The 13,856-nt window shown below is 41.9% G+C and overlaps 1 protein-coding gene across 2 annotated transcripts in view; it reads left to right on the forward strand.

Annotated features, from left to right (window-relative positions):
- The window catches only part of CCDC61 (coiled-coil domain containing 61), a 121,056-nt gene that overhangs the window by 56,900 nt on the left and 50,300 nt on the right, over positions 1-13,856 (forward strand). For both annotated transcript variants that reach the window (XM_029571445.1, XM_029571446.1), the window contains exon 7: positions 7,789-7,871. In XM_029571445.1, coding sequence (XP_029427305.1) covers positions 7,789-7,871 — 83 coding nt within the window. The remainder of the gene's footprint in view (positions 1-7,788; positions 7,872-13,856) is intronic.

The following is a 13,856-nucleotide window of genomic DNA, read 5'->3' on the forward strand; positions in this document are numbered from 1 at the left end:
TTTTTCAGTCCCTCAATTACTCTGTGGTATTACCTTTCTTAGAATGGCTAGCCAGAGATTGCATTAATGGCTGCAGCAGGACATGTAGTCCGAGGGAAGGAATGGTCCCATGCACCTGCTCAGTAGAGACTGAAGAGATCTCATTTTCAGGAGCTTGTGGCTTGGAGCCAGAGCTCTCCCGAAAGGACAAAGCTGGTCCATCATTCTTGTGACAGCATGAACGTTTTGGAAGTGCTTCTACAGTTTTCCACTCAGTAATTTGATTGGGTGGAACACGAGATAAGATTAGAAAGGTAGCTGGCATAAAGCTCTAAGGTGTATTCAGTCAACAGGTGTCTCTAAAGATGATTGCTTTTTTGCTATCAGCATTTCAGTAGCTATAGTCTTAGTTGATGACTCGAGTAGTAGGAAGGGGGACAACATTGAGACCATTTATTTCATTCGCTATGCTATGGGCATGGAGCAGTGATGTCTGTCAGATGTGACCTTTGCTCTGTTCATTGTGGGTGGAGTTTGCTAGGTCTGTGTTCAGTGGTAAGCAGTGTGGGGGCATCTGGGCATCAGTTTCACATTGCAGAAGGGATCCTCACTCAGCCGACATAGATACTCTAGTGCAAGATTGGCCACAGGAGAAAGTATTGTACAAATTTCCTTCTTGACTCATGTTTCCCGGGGGATTTCAGAAAATAGTGGGCCATTCAGGCCTGGTTCGAGTGGTAGCCACCTTGAGGCCATGGTGTGTTGATCTTTGGCATTGGCTAATGGGTGATCCTCTGTGTCTCAGGGCTAGAAGTTTTGTTTCCTATGTATCCATATTTCAAGAGACTTTGAATCCTTTTTGTCTTATGGTCTGGCTCTTGAAAGGGCATGCTCAATGAAGATCATTTGTTCCATGACTCTAGTGGCCATGCTTGAAGGCATGGAACCTTCTCCGTTCATGTTTGCCTCCGTCTCTGAAGTGTGTGTGTGCAATTTGGTACTTGGAGCGGCAGTATGTTCTGAATTGAGCCTTGGTACCTCTAATCATGGATTTTCTACAAGATAAGGCTAAAGTACTGCCTCCTGGCTCTTGATAAACTGAAAGTGCATGTGGCGGCTTTGTCTTACTGTGAAGATTGCTATTGGAGTTTACTCCAATTCTTCAATTTCACACCATGCCTTCCTTTTTCTTTTGTCTTGGCATTTCATGAGCATCAGTCTGTTTTCTTTGACTACTTTGGTCAAGTGACGGAAGATGTAATAGTGAGTGCTTCTTCAGTCTTTTACCAGTTATATTGTAAACCGGCATGATGTACCCATGAATGTCAATATAGAAAAGCTAATAAATAAATAAATATCTTAAGAGTAGCACTGCCCTTCCGGGATCTGTTCTATTCCTGTTTTCTCCGGGGTGTCATGAAGAAAGGAGAGGCAGCTATTTATGCAACATTGGTGCATCGATTTTGGGAAGTGAATGCGGCAGTCTGTGTGGTTTCTGGAGTGCTATTAACAAACCAGATTAAGGTTCATTCTAAGAGTATGCAGGTTATGTCATGCGTGCAGTTGCAATTAGTGTTACTATTGGTGTTCTGCAGTCCATTGAGTTATAGAGGTGGTCACAGATGCCTAGGAATTTGCTCTTATTCCATGAGAATGTTGACTGCTTCTTGGACAGAGCTGCCATGGTAAGTGTCTCCATCATGAGCTTTGAATGGCGAATTGGCCATTGTTGCTTCTCTCCCAAGCACTTTTGTTTTTGGTGTCCAGGTTGAGGACACCTCCTTTGCCTCAGCTGTGTTGGGGGGGTGATAGAGCAGCATCCTGCCCTGTGAGGTAGTAGCTTTGGTACATCCCACTTGTGTGGATTAGCCTGACTGGATGACGAAGCTGAAATTACTACTTACCTGATAATTTCCTTTCATCTAGAACAGTCAGGCTAGTCAACAATCACTCCCAATGCTGCTCTTCAGTATTTCAGGATGGACATGGAAAGAAGTGGACTCTTTTGATTTGAGTGAATTTGAGGGATATTAATTTCCCTGTGTTACCTCTATTTCCATTCTCTATTTAGACTTCTTGCTCTTATATTAAAAAAAAAAAAAGTGAGAAAAGAGACATTACTGAAGGATTGTGGATGGTTTTTAATATTGTCCACAGTTTAGCTTTTGCAAAGTTTACTGACAGGCTGATGTCAATGCCAGAGGTATGAGGGGTGACCTCAGCAAGCTCTTGATCTGTCTCCATCTGCTGGTAGGAATGCATAACCCACTTGTGTGAATTAGCCTGACTATTCTAGAGGAAAGGAAATTTTCAAGTAAGTAGTAATTTCACCATTTTCTTCAGAATTCTGTCTCATGCAGTGTTTTTCAAGCCCTGATAATAAACACAGAGAAGGATTCAGTCTTACAACTGAATCCTTCAAGTATCAAATTGCAGAGCTTCAGTCTTAATACCACAAAAATATTGGGAATACTGGGATGTCTTTGAGAGAGAAAATGCTGATTGTTTATTCCCTCACTGGGTCTATGACTGTGCTATTGACCTGATACCAAAGTGCCTACAGGTAACACTATACCTTGTTAGAACTAGAACTTGCAGCCCTACTGAAGTATTTCCAAGGGAACCCACAAAAAAAAGGCTTTATTGGGATATTGAACTGTCCAGGAGGTGCACCTGTCCTATTTGTGAAAAAACAGGGATCTCTATGCCTCTGTGGACTATCAAGCCTTGAACACAGTTACTGTTTGGAAATGGTATCCACTGCCATTTCTCAGAATTGTTTAGATTGAGTTGCGGAAAATCATATTTTTTTTTTAAAACTGGATTTGCCGGCGGGATGAGGCAGGGCCTACAGGCTCATTCGCATTAAAGCTGGAGATGAATGGTAAACAGCATTCCAAACCTGCAATGGACATTTTGAGTACCTAGTCAGGCCTTTTGGACTTACAAACAACCCTGCCACATTTCAAATTCTGGTCAGTGATATCTTCATGTTTTAGACCGGTTCATGGTGGGATACCTCGATATCCTGATCTATTCAAATAACCCTAAGCTCCATGAACAACACATTTATTTTATTTATTTATGAACTTTTATATACCGACGTTCGTAGGACACATCACACCGGTTTACAATTAACTAGAAGAAGGAAGGAAATTACAATGAATGAGGAAGGGGGAGAGGGGGCAGGCTAGAAATGGGAGGAGTGGGCAAGGGAAAATGACACAGTTAAGCGAAGGAGGAAGGAACGAGAATAAGGGGAGAAGGAAACAGATAACCAATTTAAAATACTAAATAACGCAACACATGCAGAGTGCAAGTAATAACTGGAATAGCTGTATACAAATATGTACAAAAACAATAGGTGCGGGGGGTGGAAGGGTAGAATAGGTGGAGGACGAAGGGAAGCTAGGGAGCCAGTGCGGTTCAGGGAAAGCACTGTCTAGATTTGGATAATGTCCGGGTTGGTGGTTCAAAGGAGAACACTGTCTAGGTTTGGTTCATATCTGGGTAGGCTTGCTTGAAGAGCCATGTCTTGATACCTTTTTTGAAATGGTGTAAGGATGGTTCTAGACGGAGGTCAGCAGGAAGGGAGTTCCAGAGGGTGGGATCAGCAATGGAGAAGGCCCTTTCTCTGGTGATGGTGAGGTGTGCGGTTTTGAGGGATGGGGTGTGAAGGGTGCCTGCCAGGGACGCTCTGGTAGGGCGGTTAGAGGAGCGGAAACATGGCATTTCTTCGAGCCACGGGAGATTGTTTTTGTAGAGCGTATTGTGTAGGATGGTAAGTGTTTTGTATTGTGCACGGAAGGAGATGGGAAGCCAGTGCAGATCTTTTAATATGGGAGTGATGTGGTCCCTTTTACGGGTATTGGTTATAACTCTCGCCATGGCGTTCTGCAGGATTTGTAGGTGTTTGATGGTGGAGGCAGGGAGACCTAGGAGAAAGGAGTTGCAGTAGTCCAATTTAGATAGAATGGTCGTCTGCAGACGTGTACGGAAATCCTGGGCGTGGAGGAGGGGTTTAAGTTTTTTGAGGATGTGGAGTTTGTAGAAACCCCCCTTTAGAAGAGACTTAATATATGGGGTTTGAAGTTTAGATGTTGATCTAGGGAAATGCCTAGGTCTCTTACAGAGTGCAATGGTGTATAGGTTAGTGCAGTGTTATGGGAGATGGGGTGGAAAGTGTGGTCCGGCTGGTTAGAAATGATGAGGATTTCTGTTTTGATGCATTAAGTGCAAGATGGAGGTTGGATAAAAGGGAGTTGATGGATACAAGGCAAGATTCCCAGAATTGCATAGATTCCTTGAGGGATTTCTGAATGGGGATGAGTATTTGCACATCATCAGCATAGAGAAAAAACTTCAGGCCTAGGTTAGAGAGTAGATGGCAAAGTGGCAAAAGATAAATATTGAAAAGGGTGGATGATAGGGAAGATCCTTGGGGGACACCTTGTGTGAGGGGGATGTGTGAGGATTCAGAGTTATCAATTTTTATGGGTGAGGTAGGAGGAAAACCATGATAGGGCTGTGTCGGAGATGCCTATTTCTGCCAAACGGGAGATTAGGATTTGGTGGTTGACAGTATCGAAGGCTGCCGAGATATCTAGGAGGGCAAGTATATAAGATTGACTGTGATCCATGCCTTTGAGAACGGTATCTATAATTACAAGAAAGAGCTTTTCAGTACTGCGGTCTTTACGAAAACCAAATTGTGAAGGGTGTAGGATACTGTGGTCTTCGAGGAAGACGGTGAGTTGTGTATTACCAACCTTTGAACGGCAGGTTGGAGATAGGCCGGTAGTTTGCAGGGTCTCATGGTACTAGCTCTGGTACTGTAATACCTCCAAAAGCATGGACTCTGTTAAAATGTAGAAGTGATTATTTGACAAGGAGTCCACAGAGTTCCTAGGCCACATACTATTCTCTGGCAAGTAGAGATGGATTCTTGGAAGGTGGAAATGGTATCATGGCACTATTGACTTCCCTGCTCAAGAAACTAGCTAAATTCCATTGGCTTCCAGAAGTGCAGCTGGCCTTTGATCAGTTAAAGAACACCTTTGTCTGCTTCTCTGCTGATTCACCCTGACCCCATATTACCATTTGTGGTGGAAATGAATGCATCTGATGTAGCTTTGGGAGCAGTTCTGTTGTAAAGACAGGGCCCCTGCCTGTATTTATATCTGTGCTCTTCTCTCCTGCAAGTTGTCACTAATAGAGCGCAACTAGGTCACCCTAGACAGGGAACTCCTGACTAGAGAGGCTGCCTTTGCGAAATGGAGGCATTACCTTGAGAGAGCTGGTAATTCAATCCAGGTCCTTACTGATCACCATAACTGGATTATCTCCGGTGTCTAATGGTTATGATGGGCACTGTTTACCCATTTTGACTGCCAAATGTGCTGTCTGGGAATGCAGAATAGAAAAGCTGATGCTCTTTCTCAAAAAAATGAACACTACTATGACCTGTTGGGTAGTATTGAACTGCAGCAGATTGTTGAAGCTACCTTTTTCCCATAATTGCTGACCCTGATCTGTGCAACAGGAACCCAATATCCTAGAACTAGGGAGGAACTAGGGAAATACCAAGCACTGGAATGGCTACTTGCAGTTCCGAGAGCATGATGATTTGCTGTATGACCAGCACCTGCTATATAAGCCACCCTGACCTGCCATGTTGGAGGCACTTTGTGTTTGCCATGACTCTGATTGCCTAGGCACTTTGGATGAGCCAAGACATCGTGGCCCCCAGTTGAATCTAGGTGAGACTAGATATATTCAGTCACATGAAACCTGTGCTTGGATGAAAATTCCCTGAGCAAAGCCAGTGGACTTAAGCTACTTGGTTGAACCACCTGCCTGATCATGGGAGGCAATAATAATTTTCCACCATCCAAGAATAACACAGTTTATAAAGACGGTCCACTTTATTGCTTATCCAGGTCTTTGTACAGCTGAAAAATCTGCCCAAGCCCATTTTCATCATATTTTTCAACTTCATAGGATCCTGGATCATATTGTATCAGATCGGGGAATCCTGTTTATCTCTAGCTTCTGGAAAACAGTGTGTAAACTACTAGATATCAAGCCATGTGTGTCTATGATGTACCATTTGCAGATTTATGGACAGAATGAGAAACTCATAAAATGTTTCTTGAATTACCATCAAGATGTGTTCAATTGCTTATAACAATGCTGAGCATTCTTCCAACTGCCAAACCCCTTATCTTTACCAGTTATGGGTTTCACTCATTCTTCCATCCTGCAGTGCCTCTGGATTCATCAGTTTCAGCAGCCACCAATGTTACTGAAACACTATAGCAGATCCAGGAGGAATTGAAAGAGATCTGGAAGTTGCAGAGGTCCTACAAAGCTCAAGATGACTATTAAATACAAGAGGGTTCAGCATATACAGTGGGTCAGAAAGTGTGGTTATCAGCAATGAATCTAAAGTCCATACCACCCATGTTATAAACTAGATGAGCAATAGCTTAGACCATATGCTATTACATATAAGGTAAACCTAGTTACCTTTAGAATTAGGGCTTCCACAATCCTTCAGATACATCCAAGTATCTCTGTTAAAACCCTTCACAGAAAATCCTTTTCTAAACCAGATCCAGCTATCACCTCCTCAAATTCAAGTTCAGGGGCATGAGGAGTACACAGTGAATGCTATTTTGGATTCCAGAAGAACTCTTAAGTTGATGTATCTAGTAGATTGGGAAGGATATGGCCCTGAAGAATGTTGCTAGGAACTGGCAGAGAACATCAATGCCTCAGCAAAATTAATACAAGTTCCACAGGAAATGCCCCCTTACCCAAGCCAGGCCACAAGTACCCAGAGGTCATCCTGGGGAAGTGGAGGGGGAAGTTAATGTTAGGGAAAGACCCCCAACAGGGGCCTAAGCTGGTGTCTGCTCTGGAGTTCAAGATAGGAGTCCTAACCTTTAGACAGGCTAGGAACCTGAAGCAAGTAGAAATGGTAGGAAAGAACACTGTTCAAAGAATCCTTTAGGCCACACCTCTGGGCATCAGAGATTGGCTGGGGCTTAACTTCAGTTTACTAATCCAACCTACTTCAGTGTTCAGTTTGTTCCTGACTCCAGTTCCTGGCCTGACACTCCAGTTTGTTGCCAGTTTCTGATTCTGCCAGGTTCCCAAACTGTTTTTGGCCTAAGCGCCCATTCCCTGGTTCTGTCTTGAGCCTATAACTATCTGAAGGGTGACAAACTAAAACTTTGCTAGATCCCTCCTCCACACCTTCCTGGCTGTCTCTCCTGTTGCAGATTTTGGCATTATTGACAAAAAGAAAAACTTTTTACTTGATAGCTTTCTTTCCTCTAGCAATGAATAATTTTATAAATAAGATATTTATTTTTAATTATTTAGCAGTTCTCTTGCTATTTCCCTGAAATTCTGGGAGCATACATGTTCACACAAGTGCCAAATTAGCTGAGTGGGCTGGCAGTTATTCGATTCTTGCAATACTTTGTCATTTGTGACATCATAGCTAATATGCTCCAGTCTGATGTGAAATAATCTCTGCCTCTGGCTAGTGTGGCTGCTCCCAGGGGACCAGGATAGTAAATGACAGAGGAGAATGAAGTTTGTAGTGGACATAGTGTGAGTGTTAAAAACTGTTAAAGAAGAGAAGTAACATCACACAATACTCAGATAGTATAACTTTTGCTTTAACTGTAGTATACTTGGTATACTTAATATGTGCACTTGCAGTCTTTCCCTTAAGGTCTGCTTGAGCTCTGCCTTCTCTCTAGTGCCTGAAAGTAAAAGGCCTATTCTATCTTACAGTTGGAAGAATTGAAAGCTTCAGAGAGGACCATGAGGGTACGTGTAAAGAGTCTGACCAACGAGTTGGCATTGTACAAGAGAGGGTGAGTGTGTTAAAAGGCCATATGCCTGCTGCCATAATAAACAGGCTACCATGAATCTACTTATCTAGGGTTTAGAACCCTAAAATTATATTGCCCATTTATATTCTGTGCTAGTTTTATCTGTCTTGAATGGCCACATGGCTGAAAGATGAATGTATTTGCTGAGCTCTCTGCAATGGTATAATGAACTCCTAGGTATTCTGTGTCTTGAATAGGACTAAGAACATAAGAATTTGCCATGCTGGGGTCAGATCAGGGGTCCATCAAGCCCAGCATCCTGTTTCCAACAGAGGCCAAATCAGGCCACAAGAACCTGGCAATTACCCAAACACCAAGAAGATCCCATGCTACTGATGCAATTAATAGCAGTGGCTATTCCTAAGTAAACTTGATTAATAGCAGTTAATGGAATTCTCCTCCAAGAACTTATCCAAACCTTTTTTGAACTCAGCTACACTATCTACACTAACCACATCTTCTGGCAGCAAATTCCAGAGCTTAATTGTGCGTTGAGTGAAAAAGAATTTTCTCCAATTAGTCTTAAATGTGCTACTTGCTAACTTCATGGAATACCCCCTAGTCCTTCTATTATCCGAAAATAAATATAAATAACCGATTCACATCTACTCTTTCAAGACCTCTCATGATCTTAAAGACCTCTATCATATTCCCCTCAGGCATCTCCTCTCCAAGCTGAATAACCCTAACCTCTTCAGCCTTTCCTCATGGGGGAGCTGTTCCATCCCCTTTATCATTTAATTTAGAGTTTAACGTTTCAATGTAAAAAGTTTTAAAGTTTTAATGCAATGTTATGTAAATTTAATGTTTTAATGTAAAAAGCCCTGGCCAGACAAGCCCCGGGCGAGTTCCCGTTCTCTGTAAACCGGATTTGATTTGTATCTCATACAGGAATTTCGGTATAGAAATTAAAAATAAATAAATCATTTTGGTCGCCCTTCTCTGTACCTTCTCCATCACAACTATATCTTTTTTGAGATGCAGCGACCAGAATTGTTCACAGTATTCAAGGTGCGGTCTCACCATGGAGCGATACAGAGGCATTATGACATTTTCCGTTCTATTAACCATTCCCTTCCTAATAATTCCTAACATTCTGATTGCTTTTTTGACTGCTGCAGCACACTGAACCGACGATTTTAAAGTATTATCCACTATGATGCCTAGATCTTTTTCCTGGGTGGTAGATCCTAATATGGAACCTAACATCATGTAACTACAGCAAGGGTTATTTTTCCCTATAATACAACACCTTGCACTTGTCCACATTAAATTTCATCTGTCATTTGGCTGCCCAATCTTCCAGTCTTGCAAGGACCTCCTGTAATGTATCACAATCTGCTTGTGATTTAACTACTCTGAATAATTTTGTATCATCCGCAAATTTGATAACCTCACTCATCATATTCCTTAACCAGATCATTTATATATTCTATATAAACTATACCTCAGGGATATATAGAAAAGCACCGGTCCAAATACAGATCTCTGAGGCACTCCACTGTTTACCCTTTTCAACTGAGAAAATTGACCATTTAATCCTACTCTGTTTATTGTCTTTTAACCAGTTTGTAATCCATGAAAGGACATCGCCTCCTATCCCATGACTTTTTAGTTTTCCTAAAAGCCTCTCATGAGGGACTTTGTCAAACACCTTCTGAAAATCCAAATACACTACATCTACCAGTTCACCTTTATCCAAATGTTTATTAACCTCTTCAAAAAAAATGAAGCAGATTTGTTAGGGAAGACTTCCCTTGGCTAAATTCATGTTGACTGTGTTCCATTAAACCATGTCTTTCTATATGCTCTACGATTTTGATCTTTAGAATAGTTTCCACTATTTTTCCCAGCAATGAAGTCAGGCTCACTGGTCTATAGTTACCCAGATTGCTCCTGGAGCCCTTGTTAAATATTGGGGCTACATTGGCCATCCTCCAGTCTTTCTTTTGAAAGTTTAGTGTTAGAGCTGTAGATTTACTTATTGTCCCCCTTCCAGTTATTTAAATTTGATCATGTTATGATCACTATTGCCAAGTGGCCCCATCACCGTTACCTCTCTCACCAAATCCTGCATTCCACTAAGAATTAAATCTAAAATAGCTCCCTCTCTTGTTGGTTCCTGAACCAATTGCTCCATAAAGCAGTCATTTATTACATCAAGGAACTTTGTCTCTAGCAAGTCCTGATGTTACATTTACCCAGTCAATATTGGGGTACCATATTTTTCGCTCCATAAGACGCACCTAGGATTCAGGGGGGGAAAATTAAAAAAAAAAAAAAAATGTTGTGCTAAACCGGCTCTGTTCCCGGTGTCTGGAGCAAATTAGGGGAGTACATAACAGTTTTTTTCTTCCCATTTTGTTTTCGGGTCTGGGGAGGGCCATTTCAGTCCATTCCCCAGATCAGAAAACTTTTGTCTTTCTATTTCTGTGGGACCCCCCCCCCATCCCAACCCTTTAAATTAATTAACAACGCCCACCCTCCTGACCCCCCACCGAGACCTGCCAAATTAATTAAATACAACCTCCCACCCTCCTGACCCCCCCACCCCCACAACCTGCCAAAAGTCCCTGGTGGTCCAGCGGGGGACCCCTGTGACATAGTAAGGGCAAAGGGCCGTCGGCGCCATTTTGATTACTGGCAGCCGACGGCCCAAGTCCAGGAGATCGCTCCCGGACCGCTCCTGGACCCCCGCTGGACCACCAGGGACTTTTGGCAGGTCTTGGGGGGGGGGGGTCGGGAGGGGGGGGGGTGGTAGTAAATTAATTTGGCAGGTCTGGGGGGGGGGTCAGGAGAGTGGGTGGGGTTTGGGGTTTTTTTTTGTTTTGTTTTTTTATATTCACTCCATAAGACGCACAGACATTTCCCCCCCACTTTTGGGGGGGAAAAAAGTGCGTCTTATGGAGCGAAAAATACAGTAATTTAAAATCTAATGTAATTATGTCAATTTGTTTACTGCACAACGATTAAATATAACTTCTAACAATTATGTATCAAAGGTTTATGATTTTTAGTAGCAATACTAATATTCTTATGCTTCTAATAACATTTTATCACAAATTTCATGACAGTTTAGGACCTTCATACACACCCGCGGTTGGCAAGTATACAGCTTTTAATCATCGGTCTATTAAATTCTCTTTTTTTGTTTGTTCAATTTTTTATTTTTTTTTGACTATTTTAATCATCTTTTAATCATCGGTCTATTAAATTCTCTTTTTTTGTTTGTTCAATTTTTTTTTTTTTGACTATTTTGTAAAATTGTGGAAATAAGTACTTCCCTTAACTTGCGCAATCACGCTTCAGAGTCCAAAAGTCCAACGTGTCCACGTTTCGTGAGCCGCTGCCTCAGGGTCTTCTTGATATGACTCTCAGCACACTATTGTGGTAAATCTCTGGATACTTCTTGACGGAAAGTCTTCCAACATTCATCAGTTTTATATTTTAATAGAGGACCATCTCATCTTTATTACAGACCCCGCCACCATTTTGTTCTTTCGGCGTTTTGGCAAGTGGACGAAAGAACAAAATAGTGGCGGGGTCTGTAATAAAGATGAGATGGACCTCTATAAAATATAAAACTGATGAATGTTGGAAGACTTTCCGTCAAGGAGTATCTAGAGATTTACCACAATAGTGTGCTGGGAGTCATATCAAGAGGTCCCTTAGGCAGCGGCTCGTGAAACATGGACACAGACATTTGGACTCTGAAGCTTGATTGCGCAAGTTAAGGGAAGTACTTATTTCCACAATTTTACAAAATAGTTTAAAAAAAAAAAAAATTGAAAAAACAAAAAAAGAGAATTTAATAGACCGATGATTAAAAGAAGACCCGTAGTGGTGAAAGCACAAGCTGTATACTTGCCAACCGTGGGTGTGTATGAAGGTCCTAAACTTTCATGAAATTTGTGATAAAATGTTATAGAAGCATAAGACTATTAGTATTGCTACTAAAAATCGTAAACCTTTGATACAACGTGATTGTTAGAAGGTAATTGAAATCTCCCATTATTATTGCACTGCCAAATTGGTTAGCTTCCCTGATTTCTCTTAGCATTTCAACATCTGTCTGACCTTTTTGACCAGGTGGACAGTAGTATACTCCTATCACTATACTCTTACCCAACACACATAGGATTTCTACATATAGATTCTATTGAGCATTTAGTCCCTTGTATGATCTTTATCCTGTTGGACTCTATACCCTCCCGAACATAAAGTGCCACACCCCCACCACGTTGTTCCTCCCTATCATTGCGATATAATTTGTACCCTGATTTAGCACTGTCCCATTGGCTATCCTCCTTCCACCAAGTCTCTGTGATGCCAATTATGTCAATCTCATCATTTACTGCTATACAATCTAACTCTCCCATCTTACGTCTTAGACTTCTGGCATTGGCATACAGACATTTCAAAGCGTGTTTTTTGTTTGTATTAACAACCTGCTTTTCAGTTCTTACGGATAATTTGGAAATCATTAGCTTCGGTGATTTTTTACATATAGGCACATGGACTACGTTTGCTTTTATTGGAACCTCTCTGTTGGGATGCCCTTACTCTCCTGTTTCATTAGTATCCTTCAAGGACTAAGCCCTGGGGTTCTCTAGAGGGCATCTGTCCTCATTAGGGAGGGAAGTCTTAGTAATAATCTAACTAATGGGAATATTTGGAGCTCATATTGCGGGCCATGAAAATGTGCAGGGTGGACTTCTGAGCTGAACCAAGACTCCTTTCATTGCATGCTTCACAGGTAGGGTTTGCCCCACTTGGATCTGATGACTACTGACAGAGCTTTCCATCTTCCCTAAATGTATCATATTTGAATATAAGTGAAAGGGATGATGGAAGAAGCCATATTTCCTAGCATTAAGATAAAGCTTTCCCCTCTGCCACAGCTATCGTGATGTTGGTGCAGATGGATTTCACCCAGTGCATCCCAGATGTGTGTGTCTGACCTGCTGACAATTTCACCCCCTCCTTGGGGAAGTCATTTCAGTAAAATCAAGCTCTCTGCTAGCAATAACCCAGAAAGAGCTATATTTTAAAATCTAAAAGCCTGTGAATTTAAAGTGTCTCAGTAGTGCTCGTCTGACTGGCCTGTTCACAGGTTGTGGAAGAAAGTCTGTGATGCATGGAACAGTCATCCTTGTCTACTGCAGGCTGAGTTTTGTTGTCTGGAGCCAGATAGCCCCACAAGATTGAGATCACTGTAGAAGTTTTAACTTTATATTTTCTTTGTATCTGGGTTATTTCTGGTCTTGTATTCTCTCTTTGGGTGTAGAGATGCAGTTTAAAAATAAATTTAATGTCTGCTTTCACATTTGACATTTGCATATTCTTTCTATATGATAAATGGTATTTTATTTCTGTGCTGGAATTTCCTCCTCTTTCATTTTCCTGTATGACATAGCAACAAAAGTATGCAAATCAAAGTAATCTGATTCCCTGTAAGTACCCAGATCAGTCCAGACTCCTGGGTTTTGCCCCCCCTCCAGCAGATTGAGACAGAGAAAGTTTACTGACACTGTCACGTAACACAAGGTGCCACCTGCAATCCCTCTGTATTGGTCTCCAGCAGATGGAGGTGCAAAGCGCACAGTGTTTTTTGTTTTGGTTTTTTTTTTACTCAAAACCACAGGATTTAGGAGTGTTTGCTTCTCAGGGGTTTGTTAGGTCCTGGTGTGGCCCCCTTCCCCCCCCCCCCCCCCCCCCCGGTTTGTGAGGTGGACAAGCAGGGGGTCACGGGCCCTTTGTTGCTCACTCCTTCATTGCTGGACAGGGCTGAAAACTGTGGGTCCTGGTTTCCTCGCCCTGAAGAATGGACTGAGCCTGCAGCCATTCTTTTTTGAGGGAAGTACTTATTTTATTGCCTATCAAAGTTTTTTTGTTTAAAAAAAAAAAAAAAAAGAGAAAATTAAACAAGGGAGCAAATAGAGGCTTGCCATAGGATGGCACATCTTT

The sequence above is a fragment of the Rhinatrema bivittatum genome, chromosome 11 (assembly GCF_901001135.1).
Source record: "Rhinatrema bivittatum chromosome 11, aRhiBiv1.1, whole genome shotgun sequence".
Lineage (NCBI taxonomy): Eukaryota > Metazoa > Chordata > Amphibia > Gymnophiona > Rhinatrematidae > Rhinatrema > Rhinatrema bivittatum.